We start from the raw sequence: 24,900 nt of genomic DNA on the forward strand, positions 1-24,900 counted from the left end.
GGCTTGGGTTTTGGGCTTTCAAGTCTAGAGGAAATTTGGCCTACTCATCCTAGATAAATCAGACCCAATAATACATATTTTTAAAAGTAGTTTCCAAAATAATGCATTTGATATTTTAAAAATCTCTCGTTCGCCCAAAAGCAGTTTCCCAGATAAAATCGAGCTCTTCTCGTAAAATAATTTGAACTCTATCATTTTTAAAAAAAATTAATCATTTTTAATCATATTAAGAAGCCTTATAAATATTTATTTTGTCTTGGTCGTCCCTGGTCTCTTTTCTTCAACCTATTGTCGAATATTCAGGTAAAATCCTTCAATTTCATGAAATCATGCACTCGAAACATTTAAGCATGTAAAATATATCTTTTAAGCATTTAAAATCAATTAAATAAAATAAATATGCAATATAAACCATTTGCATGTATGTTGTTTACGTGTACTGATTTTTCGGACGTTACAAGGTGAGTACATGGGTACATGCGGCCATCTCATATAAAATGGTTTAGAATATTTCAAGATGAATCAACAAAAATCAGGAAGCCTCAATTATTTTGGCACATTACAATGAATGGGTCGGATGTAAGAATTTTCGAAAAGTCTCAAAAATGGAAAGTTTGGAGAATTTGATAACGATGAAAGCCTGGGTCATAAGGTTTTCGAAATATTTGGTGGAATCAAATTTGAGTTTCCAGCACGAAGTTATGAGTCCTACGAAAATTTCCAAAAATAGCAAAAACCAAATGCTGGTGTGTTAATTGTTATGCCCGATAAAAATTTTCCCCAACAACCGTTTTGGATAGAAATGAATTAGGTTTTTCCAAAATCTGACACTGTCCAATTTATATAGCAATTTCCCAGCTGGATTATGAACTTGACAGCTCTAATTAAATTTAAATGTCGCGCCCCCAGACAGAGGTGTGTCGACATCCGGGTTGTTTAAAAATCACACAATCTTAAAACAATATACATCGTAGTACAATATACAACCAAACCAGTCTTTTCATAAATAAGCATTGTCGTTACAATGAAATAAATGAGAAAGACATAAAGTGCGGAAGCAATTATAATTTAATGTAACAAAATATATGATCCCAAAAATATTTATATTTCTTCATTGTTTATTTGTTCTTCATTCTTATTTGGGGAGATAGTGTAATATGTGATTATTTTGTGAAATACTCAACAAGTGAGAGTCGAATCGAGTAGGTATAACAAATACATATGAAATATTTGAAACATGAACATATCTTATTGTAGAACAGAACATATCATAAGAATACAATGAACATTTTTAAATGAAAATAGAGCGCATCATAAACATATCGTGAACAAGAAACATTGAAATTTCATATTATTTCCTTTGTTTAGTGATATTAGTCCATAGATTTAATCCTTTAAGGGGAGAGGTCGTGACACAATTATAATCTCACAGTGCAGGGGTCATATCTTATTTAAATTCAGAAATCCTTAATAATATTAGTCCCTCATTTTTACTCCTCTAAAAAGGCGGTGATATATAATAATTATAATCCTACCATTTAGGGGACATATCATAGTTAAGAAATCCTTACTAATATCAGTCTTCTATTTTTACTCATCTAAAAGAGGAGACCACATAACACTTATAATTCTATCGTGTTAGAGTTATATCTTATCATAGTTTGGAAATCTTTCCCAAATCAAATCAAAGCATCAATATGACATGAACAAAGGAATTGAAACTAAGGAAACATAAACTTGAAATGAAGAAACATACTGTTGAGTCGAAAGAGGCATGCTCTTGAGTCGAAGGAAGCATGCACAATCGAATTTTCGAAATGTCTCATAGAACAGAAGTGATCTTATGTTTATTCAATCTTTTAAAATAATCATCTACTTAAAGAAAACAAGTGAGCAAAACTTTTATCAGAATATATATATATGTGTGTGTGTAATTAAAACCATTTACTAGTTTCATGTACAAAAACATGAACAATTGCTCGAAAATATTGCTGGAGAAGTCCGAATTCTTGGTGCTCGGATTGTTTCTGGATTTTCTCGAGTTTTGTTGCTGGAAAATCTCGAAAATTTTGTAGCCTACGGACAGAAGAATGAGACATGCTGAAATGAGCTTGGCAAGTGTTGTCATAATTAAACTCGAGTTTTGTTCCTGGAAAATCTCGAAAATTTTGTAGCCTACATACAGAAGAATGAGACCTGCTGAAATGAGCTTGGCAAGTGTTGTAACAATTAAAGTCTTCTAGTCATACTTTGTAGAAACAGAATAATTGAGACATAGAAGCTATTTGTCCTTCGAACTTTTATAAACAAGTCTTTGTGTTATTATATTTTTACACACTAAGTTGCTCTCCACTGATTTTGGTTCAATGATTTTTCTAATTATTTTGGTTCACTGAGTTCAGTTATACTATTTTCGCACTTTATTTCGCATAAGGTGTCTGCTGCACTCAGAAGGTCGAGATGAAATCTTCACTACTAACAACAATTTAGAACACCGAAATTCTAACAAGAAAATTTTGTAAAGTGTTTATCTACTCCTCTCTAAACATCATAGCTAATCCTAGCAATATATATTATTTGAGCCATAACAAATTTTCAAAGTTCAATTTCTTTTACAAGAGTACTTATTAAAAAATAAATAAAAAATCGACTGGACTTACATGCAACACGTGCACACATGAGCTAATATCAATAATTGATTTGATTCTCTTTGATTAAAAACTTTATCTTCTAAACCATGAACCAAACAATTTAATTTTTTAGTTTTGAATTAAAAACCAATCCAAGCAACGATTTACTAAAACCAATCCAAATCGAACTATATGATTCATTTATCTAGTTTAGATCGGTTAGTTTCAATTAAACATCCCTGATATTCGACCTGTAACTCAATTGTTTTTTTAAAATACACATTAGTTATCGAAATTTTTTTTAATAGCCAATAATAGTTATTGAAAATGGTTTCGGGTCTCGAATGGAATCATCCTCTAGAATTAGTACCCAATTTTTGGAGAAACTTGGGCACGTGCAGAGCATATGCCCTTTTCCATTACATTCTACTTATGAATTGCATTTTTTTGTCAGCAATTTTTGTCCGTATCTTCCGAATTTTAGCAATTTTAATGTTTTTTTTAATTAAGAGTGCAGATGTAATGTTAAATCAACGCCACGTCGGAAATATGACTAAAATTTTCAAAAAAAAAAATAACAGATTATGATTGAAATTTTACAATATGAAAGACTATAAAAATACAGTTTTTCCTAAATCTCATACAATTTTTTTTTTTTTTTAATGTAGTGACAAGAAAGGTAATTCCCTCAAATATAGCTGATATCATCGCATTATATTCTCGGATATGGTTCCAGATTTCATCCAAGTAGAAATTGTGACAGGAAAGGCATATTGGAACATGCCAGGGTCAAGTGTTATTGACATCCTTTTCTACAAAAGTTGCAAGTAAATTACATCAGCTTGCATATAACACTGGGATGTTGAGAAACGATACGGACTCATCTATTGCATGGAATATAGCAAAGAACATGATACCACAACATGGATGAAGAATCGAACCCTCTATTCGACTTCAGCCTCTCTCTCCACACACATATAAAGAGACGCATATGTCAAGAAATGCAGCTTGCATCACAATAAAAGTAAAACATAAATCGATGAAAATGAAGGAGGTTCGGTTTAGAACTTGTGCACGTTTCAAGCCTCATGTTCTTATGGTTTCAGCACAGATTGGGTATACGTTCATGTATATCATAACTGAAGCATCCTTCAACCATGGAATGAATCCCTTTGTTTATGTTACTTATCGACATATAGTTGCTGGCGCAGCATTGCTGCCTTTTGCCTATTTTATTGAAAGGTAAATCAAGATATACAAGGGTATCATTATGAGAATTAGTGTAAGATTTCACAATTACACACTTGCCAACATTTATAAACATGCACTTTTCTCTTCACAGAACGATGTCTACACTGAAAAATGTTAATTCAACTAAGGGACTGATGAAACTATTAGCTCATTACTAATATGCAAGGGAAGCTAGATTGAGACATACAATAACATTTTTTTGACTAAATGCAGAGAAGCAAGGCCAAAACTAACGCTTACTCTACTCCTAGAGATTTTCGTTCTCTCTCTTCTCGGGTAAGTCAGGATAGAAGTTACATTTGTAGATAGCAAAACTTCAAAACAGAAGGATTTTCAATGACCTTCAATTGTTGCAGGGTGAGCTTGACATTGAACATGTATTTCACAAGCTTGAAGTACACATCTCCAACATTACTGGCATGCATGGTCAATACTATAGCTCCTTTGACATTTATTCTAGCAGTTATACTAAGGTACACTATAAAAAAGACTTTGAACATAAAAGTTTCGCTAAATTTACCTGCCCGAAACCTCTGAGTTGGAGACTCAGACATGTTTTTCATTATAGGATGGAGGTTGTAGAAATTCACAGTACTCAAGGGATTGCAAAAGTTCTAGGAACTGGCATGTCTCTGGTAGGTGTCATGACCATGACATTGTACAAGGGATCCACCTTGAAAAATGTAGGGCATGCACTCATTCATATAAGAGGAAGCACAACAGTTATTCAAGAGAACTGGTTGAGGGGCTCTCTTCTTGCTGTAGCCAGCTGCATCACATGGTCTATGTGGTACATTATGCAGGTTCTTATCACAAAATCTTCATAGATACTTCTATTTTTCCTACTTGATAATGATAATGTTTGAGAGTCCCTTTGGGAGCAATTATGCTTTTAGTTACTTGTTTTTGTATATATATGTATATATTTTTTTAAGAAATTTAACAGGTAAATATACCTTTGGAACTAAAAGTACCATAACGACTCAGAAACAATATACCGCTTTGGGAGCTTATGAACTGTCACATCTTATTTTAAAATAAGCTGTCACGATATAGTGATAAATAGCAATAACCAAAATAAGCATGATAATGATAAAAAGTGAAGGATAAAGAAACTTATTTTCTTCCATAACCTGTTCACCTGTTTTGGCAAGAACGCGAGTTCGCAAAATATACCGATGAAGGTTTATTATATTTGGAGAAACAGTAAAACTCTAAAACAAGGTATCTTTCATGCTCCGAAACATAAACATAATGTCGATCATGTTAATAATGAAGGATTACCAGATAAAACAGACTCGAATTTTATTTTTGATACAATATAACATTACTTACCAGCAAGATTCTGTTGCAGGCATACACGTTGAACCGGTATCCAGCACAACTTTCACTGACAACATGGATGAATTTTGTCGGAGCTGCACAGTCAGCTGTGTTCACAATTATTGTACAACACGAGCAACGTGCCTGGACTATTGGTTTTAATGTCGATCTATGGTCCACCTTATACGGTGTAAGGTTAAACAATATGAGAATTAAGGAAATCAAAATCAATAAATCAGCACTAACTTCATTGCTAAATTGAAACAGGGAATCGTCATATCTGGCATAGTGACCTTCATTCAACTGTGGTGCACAGAAGCAAAAGGCCCTGTTTTTGTCACAATTTTTAATCCACTTTCATCGATATTAGTAGCAATATTGCAATATTTCGTACTCGGTGAAAAGCTACATGTTGGGAGGTAGACTAAACATGTTACTCTCAGTTAGTCCGCAGCACAACTAAAAGTATTGTCTCTCTGACAACTGGTTTTCTGTAATTTGCAGTATACTGGGGGGAGTTATTGTAATCATGGGACTCTACATGCTCTTGTGGGGAAAAGAACGTGATGGGACACAAATGAAGCTGAAAGATCCTGAAGAACCAAAGATACAAATATTCCCTTCTAAGGAAAATAATTATAAAGAAGAGTCTTAGCCGTCCGTAGCATTTGTAAGACAGAAAATAGCATGAATATCAGACTCGGTGGAAAGAAAGAGTAAGTCGAAAAACAACAGAAGGGCAACCTCTTCAAAAAGCTAAAGCCAGAAGAAAGAAGAAGGATGAAAAAAGTTCAATTACATCTTGCAAGGTCGTTGACAATATGATAAATGGCTCTCAATTTAATAGTAGATTTCGCTGCATCTTAAGAAAGAAAATTGAAACTATTCTGGTTAGAAATTGTGTGTGACAGTTCTGTGTATTGAAAACAAAGAGCCTTCAATCACATTTCCAGCATCCTTACAAGTTTCATTATTATGGGTAGCAAAGAATTGGACTCTTACCCCATAATCCGATGGCATTTTTAGTTCTTGATCCTGATATCAGAAATATCCAAATCTACCTTTTCGAACATCTACTGGAATTCGTATAACACTTCGAAATGATAATGTTTTCAAAATCAGGAAACTAGGTGACAGCCTAAAACTTTGTCAGTGTTTACAGATTGTCGGTCTTCTTGTTTTTTTTAGTGAACTGAAAACCCAATTCATGCACCAGAAATATGGACTTAGAATTGAATCAAGAAAGGAAAGCTCAAACTAGGCCCACTAACATCTTAGCAAGCCTCTAAAGAAAACTAATTAGTACTCTGCACCATAATCAAAAGATTTGAAGGCGGGACATTAATAAAGTAATCCATTTCCTCCCAAATCAAATAATCAAAATCCTAAAGAAGTAGCAAACAACAGATTGATTGAACTAAAAAAGAATAAATATTAATAAGCTAGAATAGGATATTTACAAGCATGAGGGGAAGTACGTCCCCAGTTGCAATTTAAAGCTCCTACAAAGCCGTGTTTATCAAGCAGCAGGAGGCCTCAATGCATGATCTTGAGATTTGTCACAGGTAGAGGATGACAGATACTGCCACACTGGGATAAAACTGTAGCTCGGAAACACTGACATCTTGTTTGCTCCAGCCTGATATGCAGGCGGATATGCTGGAATGACCCCGATAGGTTGAACAGTAATGCTTTTCAACTTCTGCTTAATCCTTTCCTTAAGCACTAGTTTCTCTTCACGGAGTTCATTTTTCTCATCCTATCAGTAAACGAAGTGAGGTCACAGAACCTGAAAAGCACATATAGTTGTACAAAACAGAAATACAAGCCGTGGGTCATGATTATATTAATTATTTTTAAATCCTGCGATATAATGGGTTGAAGAAAATTACTGAACAGTTCCTGATTCAAAATGCGTTCTACACTGACCACAAGGAAAATTCATCAAAGATGTATATCTGTATTCTATGTCACTAGACTGTACCGCTACTGTTCCGGCCCTAACAAAAACCAAAACCACCAAAAGCGAAGACAAGTCTCCACGGACCACAAGTTTCACTGAGAATATTCACTTATCCTACTGAGAGACAATCCCAACTTTATACAGAAATTCTTAAGAAATCAGCACAAAATCCCGGTGTAACCTTCACAGTTCTGATTTCCTCCAAAAGCTTTTCATCAATCTCATTTTACTCTTGGGTTTCGTTTTCAACTGCTCTAGCACTCTGAGTGCTTCACCAAGAATGGCTAATTTGTCAGTTTTAACCTATGTTGCACGGATATGGGTTATATCGAATACATTACAGATACGACGATACGGCAAATTTTTAAAATATAAGATATAATACGGCTATATATAAATTTATTTTAAATTGTCGTATCATAACCCGTATTAAAAAATATAGAGATATATATATTTATATAAATATATTGTAGAAATATATATACATATTTATGTAAATATACACAATGTACAGTTTCGGAGCAATCATATAAAAAGAACAAGCTTCAATTTTTTTTAACGAAACGCATCTAGAAACGTATATCCGTTGTGTCCATAGCATATCGTAGTCGTATCCAATCCGTATCCGACAAAAACCTACAAAAAGTCAATGACGCGGATTTTGCTTTATCCGACACGCGTCCGCTTCGTATCTGTATCCGATACTTCAGGAAAAAAAAATTTAAAAGCATACGTGCTACATAGGTTTAGCAGGTTTCCCAGGTTCTGACATTGCCGACAATTCTGCAAATCTGTAACGAGGAGTGAAGGACAAACAAAGATTCATCACTGGAAAATTTTCAGTATTCATGGCCGTGGTAGCTTTATAAAAGTCAGCGCACAGAAACTTCTGGACATCCAAAGCATTAATATTGCCCCATTTTTTAAACAACTCCAATAAAGTTAATGGACAGGGCCACCAGAGACATGTTTGAATAAGGAACTGAACAGGGTTACACACAAATCAACACTTCCATAATACAAGTGAAGTCTTTGGGGACATCCGGAGGAAATAACATTACAAAAACGAGATTCTAATAAATAGTACAGCCACCTGCTATTCAAGGAGTCTCCTCTGAATTTGTAGCGGCATGCTTTACTTCCTCCACCGGTGCATGGATCTCTGCGGCCCCTATACGGAAGCATAGAAACAACTAATAGAAAATTCTCCTTCTTGATTAATTTTCATAAAACTGAATTGCTTCGAATTTCTATTACATTTTCATGACTGTTGTAATATAAACTCAAATTAGTCATGATCTATTATTATATTTAAATAATGCAATTACATGCTTTCCCTAGTAAAAATTTATTCGCTCTGTGCTTGATCCTGAAGACAGTGGAAGCTTGTAGAAACAAAGTTAAATATGTTCAAATTCTTCAAAATCAAGTATTAATAACGATTTACGGATAGAAACAAATTTTATTTAATCCGCAGAGGTGTCACATGTGTTGTGCTCACGAAGTTTCAAATATGTTGAACCATTCATTTTCCATGATATCCAAGTCCTGTGAACTTAACAATCAAATGACTTTCATATTGTTAGTACCAGTTTCAACCGTATCCATTTTCTGGAAACACATTTTCAAAAAATATTTTCCATGAACACCCCAAAATAAAATCCAATACCACCTTTATGTTGGTAAAAGCTACACTATTCGATCAAACCAAACAGAGAAGTGTGAGATTTGCCTAAAATAGGGAGATGTTTACCATTACCTCTTTTTCATGAATTCTCTCCTGGAATTTCACTAATTTGAGATGAAGTTCCACAACCTGATGTATCAGCTGACACACCAGCACTGCAGTAAAACAATATCTACATTAAAAATACCATCATTTTAAAACATTTTGCAAATAATCTTCTGCTTGCTGTTAAATTACATCCTATTAAAAACCCAGAAAAGGGTGAACAAAAAGAAAGATTTTATGTATTCATAAAGTTAAAACTTTCTCAGTACTTGACTCACGGAGAAAACAAAAATTCGATTTCGATCACAAGAGCGTGAATAAAGCACATCATTTAACAACCATATTTCTCCAATCTCCATCTATTCAATTTTTAAAGCTTCCTTACACCGCAACACTGAAGTCAAAACTGAACATCAACCCAGAAATAAAGAAGACAAAAAATACCATCACTTTTTTTTTATCCTTCAAAACATCAACGTCCATACGTAAAGAACTGAATTCCCTAGAATAATAACAAAATGTACATCATCACATCAAATCGCTACGTCGTGTAGAACTCTTTCATCCTAAATAAGTAAATGTCAACATAAAAATGGCTATATTCCTAAACGAATAACAAAACCACAGCGCACGAGCAGCAATTAACATCAAATCTAATGTACAAAATTACTTTTGACAAATACAAAATTCAGCCAAACACCTATGAAACTGCGGCTGAGAATTCGAAAAAAGATCCGCCGGCACGTCGTCTAGAAAGTTGCTGCAATCTATTAAGTGACACAGTTCATTCCCATCCACTGAATCCAATTGAAGATTATTCCTTATCAATCTCGTTTTTGTAATGTTATTGCCTCCAGATTATTCATTCTTCAAATTTCACCAAATCGCTCAAAAAATCAAAATTTTGGTTCAAAAACCAGGTTAGGCATCGAGGTTTAGGCCATGTCCAACCGTTTCCTCTTGTAAAATAGAGATTCATTATCTCTATTTTTTTAAATATTCTCCAACTCATATATTCTAAATATTACCAAATACTCTATTTTTTTAATTTATTTTATTTTCAACTCATTTCCTTTAAATATTAAGAAATACTCTATTTCTTTAATTTATTTCATTTTCAACGCATATCTTTTAAATATTACCAAATATTTCATTTCTCTAATTTATTTAATTTTCAAATACACATATATATATATATAATTAATTAATTTCATAATGTATTATTTAACTAAACTTAATTAATTCGCTAAACATAAAACAACTACATGTGTATTAGACTCGTTTATTTAAAACAATACATTTATTTTGTCATCAAATTGCAAACAAAAGACAACATTCATCAAACAGACATAAAATATAAATGAAGACAAACATAAACGACACATGATTTAAAGAACAACATACAAATTGATCATTAAAAATACTAATATTCCGAATTACTGTACTCCTCCCACAAATGGTCAATAAGAGCATCTCGGAGTGCATAGTGAGCCGATTTATCTTTTATTTTACGATGGCGTGCAAGAAACTCTTGAAATCGGACATGCTCATCACGTGCCATTTCAACATCTAGGATGGGTGCCTCGCGATAATCTGTGACTGGCACATTCAATTCCCTTTCGTCTTCAATAATCATATTATGCATTATAACGCATGTTGTCATGATATCATGCAGCACTTGTTTGCTCCAAACTCGTGCAGGTCCAGTGATTATCGCCCACTTTGATTGCAATACTCCAAATGCTCGTTCAACATCTTTTCTACAACTTTCTTGCCGTGCTGCAAAATATTTCTTCTTTGGACCTTGTGGATTGTGGATTGTTTGCACTAGAGTAGCCTACTTTGGATATATACCATCTGCTAGGTAGTATCCCATGGTATATTCTTTTCCTTGTATGACATAGTTAGCAGGGGGAGCTACACCATTGGCCAAATTAACAAAAAGATGAGATTTTGATAACACATTAATGTCATTGTTTGAACCTGGCAAACGAAATATGCATGCCATATCCACAACTCGTAATCTGCTACGGCCTCCAAAATGATGGTTGGTTTTCCGTTACGACCAGCATATTGTCCAGCCCAACCTGTTGGACAGTTTTTCCACTTCCAATGCATACAATCTAGGCTTCCTAGCATCCCCGGGAATCCACGTTGTTTTCCAATAAGGAGAATCCTTTCAATGTCCTCAGCATTTGGAGACCGAAGATACCAGTCACCAAAAACCTCCACCACAGCCCGACAAAATCTTTTTAAACTTTCAATCGCAGTAGACTCCCCGATTTTAATATACTCATCCGTTGAATCTGTCGCCATACCGTATGCTAAGATACGCATTGCAGCTGTTATCTTCTGGTATGGGGACAACCTGGGCCTCCCCAACGCATCTACTTTCTGTACGAAGTAATTGTCATGTTGTTGAACGGATTCCATAATTCTCAAGAATAGCCGACGGGACATTCGAAAACGTCTCTTGAACATTGATTCATTGTACATTGGAGACTTAGAAAAATAGTCATTGTACAAGCGTTGTTCGGCAGCTAATCTGTCTCGATTAATCACAACATGGCCAGTGATCGAGCCTTGTCGGTGCAAATTATCACTTTCTTGGAAGTAATTGGAGACAACGGTAGCACTGTTTATGAGCTGGCTTAAAACCGTTTGTTGTTCGTCAATGCGATTCAACTCATTCTGTATGTTGGCACTATAGGTTGATCTTCGTCGTCAAATGACGACGAGGACGCATAGAAAGAAAAACTTGAAGGACCTCCTTCATGAAAATTCATTTTTGAGCAAGTTGAGTAAATTATCAAGAAGTCACTGGTCTTTAAATAAGTGGTGACACTTATGAGTTTATTTATGTTAGATATTTTAATTTATTTTTAATATTATATGGAATAAAAGCCAACTCATTTTTTTTTGTCACGGGTTGTGTATTTCAATAAAGCCAACTGACAAAGGGGGTTGTCTAATTTATATAATGCATGTTGTCACGGGCTATGCATTTCCACTGAAAGCCAACTGAGGAGTTGTCTAGTTGCAGTCAGCTGTCACGTGGTGTCTAGTCACAATCAGAGACAACTCAATAGCCCACTCTTGTTTATGTACTAGCTGTCACGGGTTGTGCATTTAAAATAAAAGCCATGTGATGGGTTGTCTAGTTGCAGTCATCAATCACGTGTTGTCTAGTCACAATCAGAGACAACTCATTTGTCAACTCTTGTCTATATTTTTTGTAGTTGTCACGGGTTGTGTATTTGTTAGCAAAGAAAAGTCATCTGGCACGAGTTTTCACCCACTAATAAAGAAACTCTATAATATGTCAGAGATACATTGTACATTTAAAATAAAGTTCTTTCAATACACACCTTTAGATCAAATTTCGTATCCCCAAACAAATCAATCTAATTAATTTAAATTTCTACCGTTAGATCAGATTTAATTTTAATTGAGACTGTTGATCCAGATTTCTTATCAAAATGTTTTGGCTATAAATTAAAGCATCATACGAAGCATTGAGACCACTCCTACAAATTGAATAATTATTTACAATCATATGACTTCATCTAAACGTGGTGCTGCCTTTTCAATCGAGGATGACAAACTACTTGTGATGGCTTATCTTGATGTCTCCCAAAATCCAATAATTGGTATAAACCAATCACGTGATAGGTTATGGTCACGAGTGGCAGCTACATACAACGAACAACTCGCTGGTAACTCAACAGAGTCTCGAAGTACTAAGGCCCTCCAATGTCGCTGGTTCAACATACACAAGATTGTCCAAAACTTTAGTTCATGTGTTAGCCAGGTGGAACTTAGCCGTCCAAGTGGTGCTTCTGAGAAAGACATTGTGAGTAATTAATTTTTTTTATCATATTTCTGTGAAACTATATTTTTTTACTTTATGTGACTAAGATACAATTCATACATTATTATAGTTGGATCAAGCAAAAGTCTTATTTAAGCAATCAGCTGGGTCGACTTGGCGGTTGGATCATGTATGGTCTTTGCTTAAGGACCAAGAGAAGTTTAGGTCATCAAACGCTATTTTACCTAATTTCATACCAAACCACGGGAGTATCGACTCATCCCAGCCTGACTATTCTCCCAACACCGAATCACCAACACCCGATTCTCCAGGGCCATCTGGGTTTGCTATAAACCTAGATGAAGATAATCTGTCAGGAGGGAGTTCTCAGCGTCCAATTGGCATAAAAAAGGCCAAAGCCAAAAGAAAAGCTACTGAAGAACACTTGAAGGACATCTCCACCATGGCCAAATGTACTGAGAAAATGGTGGCTGTGATGGAGAATGCTGAGGTACATCGACAACAGCTCATTTATATTGAGAAACAAAAGAATGCGATAATGGCTTTTAAAGAAGAAAATAAAATACTAAGGATGAACCCTATGTGCGTTGATGAATCAGTCCGTGCATACTTGATAAAAGAACAACAAAAAATTTGGCAGAAAAGAATGGAGACGACGGATGGCCCTGACGGGAATTCTACACCGTTTGGGGACTTCCTCGGAGGAACTTCACCATTCGAGTCCGACCCTCCACCGTACTAATTTACTCTCATGATTGCAATGAACTAAAAATATTTTTATCTTTATTGTTGTTGTGTGTGTGTGTTTTTTTATTGTTGGTGATACGTCACTTTTAGTATTGTCTACGTTTTTATGTCTAAAAATATCACATGTTTATCAATTTAAATTAAGTCGATAATAAGTGTTTGTAATAAATTGTGTTATGTATTTCTTTGTCATTAAATTGTTCACTAGTTCCATTTGATAACTATTATAAATAATAAATTATAATTAATTCATTAAAAATTTAAAACAACGTTTGATCAAAAAAACCGACCCACTTCCAAGCTTTATCTTGGTCGACGAAAGCAAAATACTTTTGTATCTTGCTTTGGTCGACCAAAGCACATGCTTTGGTCGAGTTGTGCTTTGGTTGGTCGAAGACCAACCAAAGCACAACACATGTGTGCTTTGGTCGACCAAAGCATGTGAAGACATGCTTTGGTCGACCAAAGCACACATGTGATGTGCTTTGGTCGGTCGACCAAAGCACGTCGACCAAAGCACATGTGCTTTGGTCGACCAAAGCGACCAAAGTCCATGTTTTGGTTGGTGCTTTGATCGACCTAAGTGTGGGTGTGTGAGTCGACCAAGTTTGTATGTTGGTCGATCTTTTCTTCTTCAAGTCACCAGTCGATTGAGAACAGTGATACTTTCTTAAATTTTTTTTTCAAAAGGACTATATTGCAATTGTTATTATGATATTTCAGTAATTTGGTGGAATCTCTATATTGATCTTCAAATGAATAGTGATCCTCCAAAAATAGAGGATCGCTGTTGCAGTCTCTAAAATGGAGATTGCATTTGGAGTTGGGTTGGAGCACCAACCCATACTCTATTTTGGAGATTTCCTCCAAAATAGAGATGGGTTAATAAGAAAAATAAAGGTCATATCTTTGGGCTATGTTTGGTAGGATTGATTATTTGAGGATTAACGAAGAAATAATGTATTATTTGCTGTTTGACTGGTATTTTAGGTGACAAGTGATAACCTTCGGCTGGTGATTTTTACAATGTAGGGCCATGAAAAGAAGAAAAAACATTCCATAATTTTTGGTGGTATACCCAATCATGAATTGAACAGTAGTACATATTTATGCTTCTCCTCCCCAATTTACCCTTTATCCCACCAACATAAAATACCAACCTCTTATCATCTCTTTTCAATGGCTTGCTCTCGTATTTCTCATGTGTCGATATTGTTGAAAGTCCTTTTCTGCCGTCTGTAGCTGTGTTGGAAGCATCCGTTTGTGGAGGTAAATGTTGTAGTTCTTGAAATGTGTATTTTTTGTCGCTTTCTGCTGATTTGTCGTTTCATTTTTTTGTCTAATTGCGAGCCTATGGAAGGTGTTCTATGCTAACAAAGTCGGGTTGGGTTAGTTGTGAAGTTCCCCCAAAATTTTTGAACCAACATTTTCTGCATTTTGTTTATGACAGCGAAAGAAAGTAATTTTGTTTCTTTTCTTTAGCAATCTCTACGTAAGTGATAGTGCATTAGTCTAAATTTTTTCTTATTACAATTTAATTTCAAAATATATATTTCATAACAGAAAATTATTGGTATTATTGATAACTTAAAATTGAAATACAATTTTGCATTGTGCGTTTTGGTTAACATCCATTTCCATTAATCGTGTATCCATTAAATCACATATGTTAGTTTACAATGTTCCTGTCTTGTTTTTGGTAATCACACATAAATTTTCAGTTTTCTGTTGAGTTTATTGACAACATGGAGCAACGTAGAAAAATTGCAATCCTTCTGCTGGTCAACCACATGTTGTGTCTATCTTTTTGATGTTATGTCTCCTAATACGAGAGCATAGATGAATGGTCTCCATTACATGTCGTGTCCGTCGAAGAAAAGTTGCTTCGTACAGCATGATCAAAAGAGTAAATGCTCAATTGAGCAATTTGCATAGGATTATTGAAGTCGGAGATATCCAATGTGTGACTAACTTAAGGATGAATCGAAGCGCGTTTGCACGACTCTGTTATTTGGTAACAAACTTAGGAGGGTTAGCTGATTCAAGATATGTAAGAGTCGAAGAGAAAGTGGCCATGTTCTTGTCTATATTGGCGCATCGTAAAAAGAATCGGTTAGCTGGGCATGATTACACACGTAGTGGACAGAAAGTTAGTGCTCATTTTACATTCATGAAAAACATGACGAATGGATTTGAATGGAATCCGACCTGTCCGAGATTGGGAATATGGTCAGATTAACATACCAAAGATAATAAACAAACAAGAGTGAAAATATAACAAAAAAATGTCTCAACTGGCAATCTGCAAATCAAAAAGATTTAATAAAAAATGTCCAAGAATAGAGACTGAGAAGACATCATCATCTCTTCAATTAACTAGGTTATACAAGTAGCTGGTAATCTTCACGGACGTCAGTATGAAAACCGGTCAATGCGGTGACAACATTCGAATCACCGTTGAACAAACCTAAACAATACGATGCAAAACAACGATTCTGTATTAGAACAAAAAATCACTTGAAATAGTATGACAACTGTAATTTGTGGAAGAAACATGAAATTGAGGTATGCACAAAACATTTTAGAAATTTGTGCGCAAGACATTCACCTTATCAGTCGTCGTCCGTCGATCTACTTGTGCAAAGCCACGATGATGAAATCAAAAATCGGAAAGAGATTGTTCCACAAACAGAGGACGTGAGGTTTAGGATTTGGGTTAAGGAAGAAAAGATTGTGGGTCAAATTTGTAGCCCATATTTGAAGGTGGAAGGGTATTTTAGTAAAATAAAAACTTACCCACTATTTATCCACGTCTGAAAAAAATGTACCAAACAAGAAGCAAAATTATCTCATTTAATGTATGTCCTTTGAATAACAATTACTTATCATTTTATCTTCATAAATGTAATCACTCCTACCAAACATAGCGTTGGGGACTTAGTAAAAGAACAATCTTACCTAGTTAGATGTAAAATATTATTGCATTATTTAAATATGAGATGATATGTATCATTAGTAACATATTGTCGCGGAATATCTTGTCAAGTCAAATGCAATTATCGTTAAAGACTTTCAAATGAATATCGTGGGCTAAAGAGATGAATCCCACAAACATTTCGTGTAGCATTTTTTCTCATGTACTCAATTAGTATCCGTATAATCGATCATTTTCAAGTCAAGGTTAATCAAATTTTCGAACTAAGGTCACGTTGTTCAGATGAACCATATACCTGAGTTTAAACTCGTTGTTTGTATGACTCATTTTTCAGGATGAAGCTGTGTTGTCCAGTAGACTAGCAATCCGATACATAGAAGGTAGTTGGTTGATCCGGTCGTTCATTTGTTCAGTCAGTAATCGATAATCAGTCACGAACAAATAACATTTCAGAAATCAGACAAGCAAAAAATTATGATCAATAAAATGTGGCATGTAAAATATAATGCAATATAAATGAAAAATTAGTTAATTTATTTATGAAATTTTTCCACAAATTCCAGAAAATACCAAGGGGCAATAATTGAAGAAAATAGATGGTAAATCTCATAGTAAAAAAATACCTCAATAACTTACTATTTGTCCTTGATTGTCAAAATTCAAGCTGATATAATGTGATTGATTTTATATTTTTATAATCGGTGGTGCGCGATAAAACCTTTTAAAATCATTTTCATGTCAATCTCTTGTCGGTTAATTTTGTTTACTGATTTAAAAATTCATATTAATTAAAAGACATGTAAAAATTCAATCAACTTTTCAAAAAAATGTCTAAAAATTACAGAAATGTTCTGAAATCAAAAGAATCAAGAAACTTGACGGCACATGTACCGCACACGCACTTCATTGGCGCGTTGCGGAGCTACGAACGTCATGTACGGACGAAAATTTTAGGGAGACTTTCGATTCAGTACCCGAATCTTTCCAGCTTTCATTCTACTCCCCATTTACCCAAAATACCCCTCAACCTTATAATTTAATTATTGATTTTTCTTTTAAATTTAATGGCCCATCATGCTTTCGAAATATAAATTAAATCTTTTACCTCTTTGACCGGAGTGCCCCCGGGTTATATCCACCGTATTTTACGAACTGCTCCTCACAGTCCAACCACACGATCGCAACCGATGGTTACCGATGCAGATTCTTTCAGCGGCACTTGGCACAACCATAATTCGTTTCCTACCTTAGGGTGTACAATAAAAGATAAAATTTTGAAAATAATACATACAAACATTTATTATTACACTGAAACCTGCTGTAGAGGAGGGGAAACTTGTTTAGCTAAGTAGCCGAACTTGGAAAACACATAAACTAGAAAGAGAAAATATTACAACTTATTTTGAAAGAAATGAGGAAAATGTTCGATGATCTTCATTTCTTCCTTCCTTCTTTATTTATAAAAAGCTTTTTCGGATTTGAAACTCGGATTCCAAATCTTGATAATCCTTTACAGCTTGCCTTGGGACCATATAGTGGTTGAGTGGTCCATCATCTTGTCTTCTTCTAGATTGTAAATCTAGCAATAGCTTGTTCTTCTTCTTTCTTCTGCTGGCAATGCCAGTAGAAATGAGTTTGTAGCAGATCTGCTGTAATCTCGTCTCCTTTTTCTTTAAAATGTTGGACGAGCCATTTTAGAGGTTCCAGCTGATCTCTGTATTTCTTGATTCTTTTCTTCGAAACTTTTAGCATTGTAAAATACATCATTTTTCTCAAGTTTCGTTCTAGTGTGTTTAACTGGTTCCATTTACCCTTATTTATAGTATAAAGTTTGGGTCCAGTTGTTTTGTTAACTTTATTGGATTCCTTTTTCAATTAAAGTATCCAACGTTCTTTCATCTTTTACCACTCATTATTAGTGGTCCTTGTGTCATTTACCACCCATTATTAGTGGTCCTTGAATTCCAATCACATGGTGGTCCTTCTTTTTCTCAGTGGGATGATCACATGTTCCTTTTAGCTTTGTCGAGTAATCTTTGGCTTTTTGTATCCTCGAGGAAAATGTTCTTGTGGTCCTTCCCCACTTGTCCTTGTTTCGGTAAAATGTTTCCGATCAGATCTCGGTTTGAAACCTTTACCGAACTCCGGTTCTTTTTTATTATGGCATTCAGGACAGATGTTTTCTGACCATCTTCCTACATGCACCATATTGCAGAACTTTCGACGAGTCTTTTTTCTTGCCAGTAGCTTGCTGTTCCACAGAAGACTTCTTTTCTTTTTGAATATTTCTTCTGCAAAACTTGTTGTTTTTCCTGTCATGATGTTTAACATGAATGATGCATTTAACGAATTTTGATAAAACTTAAATGGAAACTTGACTTTGTCCATTTCAGTGAGACATACCCATAAACCCCATGCTCTTCTGGTTAAAATGTCGTCTTCGGTTATTGAAGCAACAAGAGGTGTTTCTTCTGTCGGAGGATCCTCGATGAATTTTTGGATATTTGTATATGGCCTCCTTAATTTGATAAAATGAAAGGCTTCTTGTGAGCCTTTCTCTGTTGGTTCTGGTGCTGCATTGAAAAAGTATAGCTCCGAAACATCTCCTCTGGTCAAATAATCATTATTCGCCCAGGTTTCATGAACAGCTTCCTGAATCCATTTAGGTAGTCCTGAAATTTCTGGAAAGATGGGTTGTAGTAGCCCGAATTCCAAATTGGGTAATTAACGGAGTAATGGTGATTAAGAAGGTTTAAGGTGTAATTTTGGCTATGGTCATGATCGGACGGACCGAAGAGGGTTCGGAAGCACCGAAGAGTTCGGACGATCCGAAGTGTAGTTCGGTGAATCCGATCATAGGTGTCAAGTGTTGATCGACACGTCATTTTTCCATGCATGTTCGGACGGTCTGAAGTGTATGATCGGAGGATCCGATCATGAGCTGTCAAGAGCCAATGGACACGTAGCGTTCGGACGTTCCGAAGTGTTGTTCGGAGGATCCGAACATGGCCTATAAATAGTGCTCGGATTTCTCATTTGTGACTTGCCAATTCATGATTTTGCCTCATAGTTGAGAGGATTTGGAAGGTTTCTAGGGTTAGTTGTTGGTCGAGCGATAGCCAAGAGCTGCCAGGAGTAGTAGCGTAGCGGCACCTGAGTTTCAAGGCAATCGACATCAAAGGGCTGTCGACGGACGAAGGTAAACCCTAAACCTTTGGTAGTACTAGGGAGTACTGGTTTTGCTAGTCGAGCATGGTAGTATTGATTGAGTATGCTTTTGATGCGTAGGCTTGTGCTAGACCTGATTAGCGGTGTTGCGTAAGGCTAGGCTTGCTGTGATAGAGGTACGAAAGTACTATCCGAGATATCCTGGTTGAGTATACATTCTTATATGTGTTGCATGATTATGTGGTGCATTGATATATGTCATATGATGCATGCTATTATGTCACGTTTATTACTGCACGTTGCATTTCATGTTGAGCCGTATCTCCTTCGAGATAGCCTTTACTGTTGAGCTGTATCTCTTTCGAGATAAGCTATATCTTGTGGGGCCGCTCAGCCCTGTCTTGTCTTGTGGACGCATGGACACCGAGAGTACACAGTGGCCGACGGGTCGGGAGGGCTTCGGTGGTCCGGGACATTTTAAGTCCACGTCTGTTCTTGCAGTGGATGCAGTGACCCAGAGGTAGGACCGCGCGGCACTATCCACTTGACGCCTCTAGACTGAGCATTTTGAGATCTTTTGTGATTCCTGTTTCTTGACTACCCTGGTATCATATCATAGCATGTGCATTTCATATAGGTTTGTATACTCATACTTTTGTACTGGGCGTTCTTATCGCTCACGTCCTCGGTTTTGTTTATTCTTGGACACCCCATTCCCACGGGGCAGGCCTCAGGTTGGATGGCTCAGGAGGAGCAGGAGGAGGACATTGAGTAGCTGGTTGGTTTAGTTTTCAGTGTTTTCCATATGATTTGATATGATTGTAGCAGATACTTTCAGTTAGTTGAGTATTTTGGATTTCGATTGGGTTGTATAAACTATTGTTGTTAACCATATTTCCGCTGTTATCTCTGATTTTTTATTAATTAAGTTAATTGCATGCTTAGTTCTCAACTAGTAGGTGATTCTGGAACGGGTCACTACATTTATGGTATCAGAGCATGCGTATGATTTTGGGATATAGATTCTGTTTTGGGATTTCCGTTGACCATTTTACCATTTTCCCTATTCTATCTTGTAGCGATGGCTGACCACTTTGATGACGGGAGTAGTCAGGGGAGTGTAGGTCGATGGGGTGACCAGGATGATCATAGGCGTCATCGTGAGCATCGTCATCGTCGGGATGGTCCTAGGCGTTTTGATTTGCATCGTTTTATTCAGATGGGGCCTAAGCCTCTAGTCGGTGGAGAGACTCCCGATGATGCTGAGGATTGGTTAGAGCGCATGGAGAGTTGTTTCCGCGCATTCCAGTGCACCGATGAGCAGAAGATGGAGACCCTTAGTTTTCTTCTCGAGGGCCGTGCTCGCAGGTGGTGGCGATCAACTTCTGCGCCGATAGTTCAGTCGCAGGGTAGAGCGACTTGGGTCGATTTCCGTGCAGCGTTCATGCAGCTGTACTTTCCTCCAGCCCTTCGCCAGGCCAAGACGATTGAGCTCCTGAACCTTAAGCAGGGGAGTATGTCTGTTGATGAGTATCAGCAGAAATTCTTCGAGTTGTTACCCTTCGCTCCTCATATCAGTGGCAGTTCTGAGGCCAAGTATGACCATTTTCTCCAGGGCCTTAACCAGGAGATCTTTGACCGAGTCACTGTCTGTGATAATCCTACTTCTTATGATGGGTTAGTAAACCGGTGTCGCCAGGCAGAGATCAGTCTCCAGCGTGGTAGGGCTATTCTTTCTTCTTCTAGACCTCCGAGTACTTTGAGGCCTCGATCTCAGTCATTCAAGAAATCTGGTTCATCTTCTTCTGGATCTGGATCTCGATCTAGTGGTGTTTTCCGCTTTGGTAAGAAGAAGGAGTCTTGTGCGCATTGTGGGAAGAACCATCCATCGGAGCAATGCCGAGTAGCCGCAGGAGCTTGTTATCAGTGCGGAGAGATGGGGCATATTAAGAAGAATTGTCCTCAGTTGCGAGGTGGAGCAGGATCCGGTTCTGGATCTCAGACGACTGTTCAGCAGAGGAGGCAGGGTCAGGCAGTGGGTAGTTCGAATCTTCGACCTCGTGCCCAAGGTCAGGTGTTTGCGCTGAACCAGGATCAGGCTGCAGATGAGACCGGGAGAGTCATAGCAGGTACTTTTCATTTATGCGGTATTCCTGCTTTTGTTCTTATTGATACAGGAGCCTCTCATTCCTTCATTTCTGCACGATTTGTTAAGCGTCATAGGTTACCCTATGTTTCTCTAGACGTCATTCTTTCTGTTTCTACTCCGATGGGTCATTCGGTGTTAGCGAAGCGTCTAGTGATGGGTTGTCCCTTAGATTTTGAGGGTAACGAGTTGACTGCGAATCTTATGATCCTAGAGATGGAAGATTTTGATTGTATTTTGGGTATAGACATTTTGACTACCTACCGAGCTACTGTGGATTGTTACCAGAAGCTTGTTCAGTTCCGTACGACTGAGAGCTCTAGTTGGTTTTTCTATGGTGAGGGAGCGCGACCTCCGATGCCAGTGGTATCTGCTCTGAAAGCCTGTCGTGCTTTAGAGTCGGGCGGGGAAGGCTACCTCATCTATGCGATTGATTCATCCACAGGTAGTGTTGGTATAGAGGATATTCCAGTGGTTTGTGAATTTCCTGATGTTTTTCCAGAGGAGATTCCTGGTTTTCCTCCGGTTAGAGAGGTGGAGTTTGGCATTGAGTTAATGCCAGGGACTGCACCGATTTCTCGTGCCCCTTATCGTCTTGCGCCGTCAGAGATGAGGGAACTGAAGCAGCAAGTGCAGGATCTTCTTGATAAAGGTTATATTCGCCCGAGTGTTTCGCCTTGGGGAGCTCCAGTCTTGTTTGTCAAGAAGAAGGATGGATCGATGCGGTTGTGCATTGATTATCGCCAGCTGAATCGGGTGACGATCAAAAACAAGTACCCTTTACCCCGTATTGATGACTTGTTCGATCAGCTTCAGGGTACTTCTGTTTACTCCAAGATCGACTTGCGATCGGGTTATCATCAGATGAGAGTCAGAGATGATGATATTTCCAAGACTGCATTTCGTACTCGTTATGGGCATTACGAGTTTCTAGTTATGCCATTCGGATTGACGAATGCGCCAGCGGTGTTCATGGATCTGATGAACCGAGTCTTCCGAGATTTTCTGGATCAGTTTGTGGTGGTTTTCATTGACGATATCTTGATCTATTCCCACAGTGTGGAAGAGCATGCCCAACACTTGAGGATTGTGTTGCAGATTCTTCGCGAGAAGCAATTGTATGCTAAGCTGAGTAAGTGCGAGTTCTGGATTGATCGTGTGGTATTCCTTGGTCATGTGATTTCCAAGGAAGGAGTTTCTGTGGATCCCAGCAAGATTGAAGCAGTGCTGAATTGGTCACGTCCTACGACGGTGGCCGAGATCCGTAGTTTTCTAGGTCTGGCAGGGTATTATCGTCGCTTCATCGTGAATTTCTCTCAGATAGCCAGACCATTGACGCAACTTACTCGGAGGGATGTTCCATTTGAGTGGTCATCCGAGTGCGAAGATAGTTTCAGAGAGCTTCGTCGACTTCTGACTTCTGCACCTGTTTTGGCGTTACCGTCAGGATCTGATGGTTTCAGTGTTTACACCGATGCCTCCACTCAAGGCTTAGGGTGTGTGTTGACGCAAAACGGTCATGTGATTGCTTATGCTTCCAGACAGCTGAAATCTCACGAGGAGAAGTATCCCACTCATGATCTGGAATTGGCAGCTATTGTGTTTGCGCTGAAGATTTGGCGTCATTATTTGTACGGTGTTCAGTTTGAAATCTTTACTGATCATAAGAGTCTGAAATATCTGTTCACTCAGGCTGAGTTGAACATGAGGCAACGTCGTTGGATGGATTTGCTGAAGGATTATGATTGCGAGATCAAGTACCATCCAGGTTCTGCGAATCTCACAGCTGATGCGCTTAGTCGCAAGGTGAGAGCCTCTGCACTTCAGACTTGTGCTATGACTAGTGCCATCCAGGATAGTTGCTCGTTGGGGTTTAACTTCAAGCATCGGAAAGGTATGGAGAGCATTCGTGTTGCTACCATTTTATCTGAGCCAGCTTTGTTCGCTCGGATTCGAGATGCTCAGATGTCTGATCTGAAGACTCAGAGATTAGCTCGGTTAGCGGGTGGTGATAGCGGTTTCCATTATCAGTCTAATGGTCTTCTATGTTTGTCTAATCGGGTTGTAGTACCAGAGGATGATAATTTGAGGGAAGAGATCTTGTCTCAGGCTCATCGAAGCAAGTTAAGTGTTCATCCAGGAAGCAACAAGATGTATAGAGACTTGAGGATGCGGTTTTGGTGGAAAGGGATGAAGCGCAGCGTGTATCAGTTTGTCTCCAAGTGTCTAGTTTGCCAGCAGGTTAAGGCAGAGCACCGTCGACCGGGAGGATTATTGTTGAATCTACCTATTCCTGAATGGAAGTGGGAGCATATCACGATGGATTTCATTACTCACTTGCCATTGTCTTCGAGGAATAGTGATGCTATTTGGGTAGTGGTGGATCGACTCACCAAGTCTGCTCATTTTCTGCCTTATAACCGTGACTTCACTTTCGATCGGATGGCTCGCTTGTACATTCAAGAGATTGTACGTTTGCATGGAGTGCCAGTCAGTATTGTTAGTGACAGGGATCCTCGTTTTACCTCACGATTTTGGGGTAGTTTCCAGTCAGCATTGGGCACTTCACTGAGTCTGAGTACTGCTTATCATCCGGAGACTGACGGTCAATCAGAGAGGACTATCCGTACGCTTGAGGATATGTTGCGAGCCTGTGTTATGGATTTCGGACCCGCTTGGCAGGATCATTTGCCTTTGATTGAGTTCGCGTACAACAACAGCTATCATCGTAGTATTGGTATGGCACCATTTGAGGCGTTGTACGGGCGACGTTGTCGTACTCCATTATTCTGGGATGAAGTCGGGGAACGACAGGTAGAGGGACCGGAGTTAGTCCAGCAGGCTATAGATAAGGTTGCAGTAATCAAGAAGCGGATTAAGACTGCTCAGGATCGACAGGCTAGTTATGCGAACACAAAGCGTCGACCTCTTCACTTTCAGCCAGGTGAGAAGGTGTTTCTCCGAGTTTCGCCTTTTCGCAGGATTTTGAGATTTGGTCTCAAGGGTAAGCTGTCTCCGAGATTTATTGGTCCATTCGAGATACTGGAATGTGTGGGAGATTTAGCTTACAGACTTGCGTTGCCGCCGTACCTATCAAGTATTCATGATGTGTTCCACGTATCCTTGTTGAGACGTTATGTAGCAGATGAGTCGCACATCTTACATCCATCTGA

The 24,900-nt window shown here is 37.6% G+C and overlaps 3 protein-coding genes and 1 pseudogene across 18 annotated transcripts; 2 read left to right on the plus strand and 2 right to left on the minus strand.

The window, feature by feature from the left end:
- Window positions 1–3,621: 3,621 nt before the first annotated feature.
- On the plus strand, window positions 3,622–6,800 carry LOC140832990 (WAT1-related protein At4g08300-like). 3 transcript variants are annotated; one of them, XM_073197343.1, is made up of 7 exons: window positions 3,622–3,872; window positions 4,095–4,157; window positions 4,238–4,354; window positions 4,450–4,684; window positions 5,236–5,394; window positions 5,472–5,623; window positions 5,709–6,148. In XM_073197343.1, the coding sequence occupies exons 1-7, from the start codon at window positions 3,622–3,624 to the stop codon at window positions 5,857–5,859; spliced, it is 1,128 nt and encodes a 375-aa protein (XP_073053444.1). In that variant the 3' UTR covers window positions 5,860–6,148. The 3 variants fall into 3 exon arrangements, with proteins under 3 accessions (XP_073053444.1, XP_073053445.1, XP_073053446.1); XM_073197344.1 differs by having other exon boundaries at window positions 3,622–3,746; XM_073197345.1 differs by lacking the exons at window positions 5,472–5,623; window positions 5,709–6,148 and adding an exon at window positions 6,674–6,800.
- On the minus strand, window positions 6,542–9,854 carry LOC140832991 (transcription factor bHLH104-like). Of its 14 annotated transcripts, none has more exons than XR_012118216.1 (4): window positions 9,600–9,854; window positions 8,927–9,009; window positions 8,261–8,338; window positions 6,542–6,963 (listed from the first exon to the last, which is right to left on the minus strand). XR_012118216.1 is itself a non-coding variant. In XM_073197346.1 (3 exons), coding segments are annotated over exons 1-3 (324 nt in total). In that variant the 5' UTR covers window positions 9,571–9,854; the 3' UTR covers window positions 6,542–6,723. The 14 variants fall into 14 exon arrangements, 1 of the variants encoding a protein (XP_073053447.1); XR_012118214.1 differs by having other exon boundaries at window positions 9,570–9,854; XR_012118210.1 differs by having other exon boundaries at window positions 6,542–7,958; window positions 9,570–9,854.
- A 367-nt stretch (window positions 9,855–10,221) lies between these two features.
- On the minus strand, window positions 10,222–11,586 carry LOC140831747 (protein ANTAGONIST OF LIKE HETEROCHROMATIN PROTEIN 1-like; annotated as a pseudogene).
- Window positions 11,587–12,455: 869 nt separating this feature from the next.
- LOC140831362 (glutathione S-transferase T3-like) lies at window positions 12,456–13,473 on the plus strand. Its single transcript, XM_073195114.1, has 2 exons — window positions 12,456–12,752; window positions 12,841–13,473. The coding sequence occupies exons 1-2, from the start codon at window positions 12,456–12,458 to the stop codon at window positions 13,471–13,473; spliced, it is 930 nt and encodes a 309-aa protein (XP_073051215.1).
- The last annotated feature ends 11,427 nt before the right edge of the window (window positions 13,474–24,900 follow it).

The sequence above is a fragment of the Primulina eburnea genome, chromosome 5 (genome assembly GCF_022965805.1).
Source record: "Primulina eburnea isolate SZY01 chromosome 5, ASM2296580v1, whole genome shotgun sequence".
Lineage (NCBI taxonomy): Eukaryota > Viridiplantae > Streptophyta > Magnoliopsida > Lamiales > Gesneriaceae > Primulina > Primulina eburnea.

Coding starts and splice junctions, on each gene's coding strand:
- LOC140832991 (XM_073197346.1), bottom strand. Junction 6,964..8,926: donor AGAGAATTCATGAAAAAGAG/GTAATGGTAAAC, acceptor GTTTACTGATAG/GATGAGAAAAATGAACTCCG.
- LOC140832990 (XM_073197343.1), top strand. CDS start 3,622: ATGTCAAGAAATGCAGCTTGCATCACAATAAAAGTAAAACATAAATCG. Junction 4,158..4,237: donor TTCGTTCTCTCTCTTCTCGG/GTAAGTCAGGAT, acceptor CAATTGTTGCAG/GGTGAGCTTGACATTGAACA. Junction 5,624..5,708: donor GAAAAGCTACATGTTGGGAG/GTAGACTAAACA, acceptor TGTAATTTGCAG/TATACTGGGGGGAGTTATTG.
- LOC140831362 (XM_073195114.1), top strand. CDS start 12,456: ATGACTTCATCTAAACGTGGTGCTGCCTTTTCAATCGAGGATGACAAA. Junction 12,753..12,840: donor GTGCTTCTGAGAAAGACATT/GTGAGTAATTAA, acceptor ACATTATTATAG/TTGGATCAAGCAAAAGTCTT.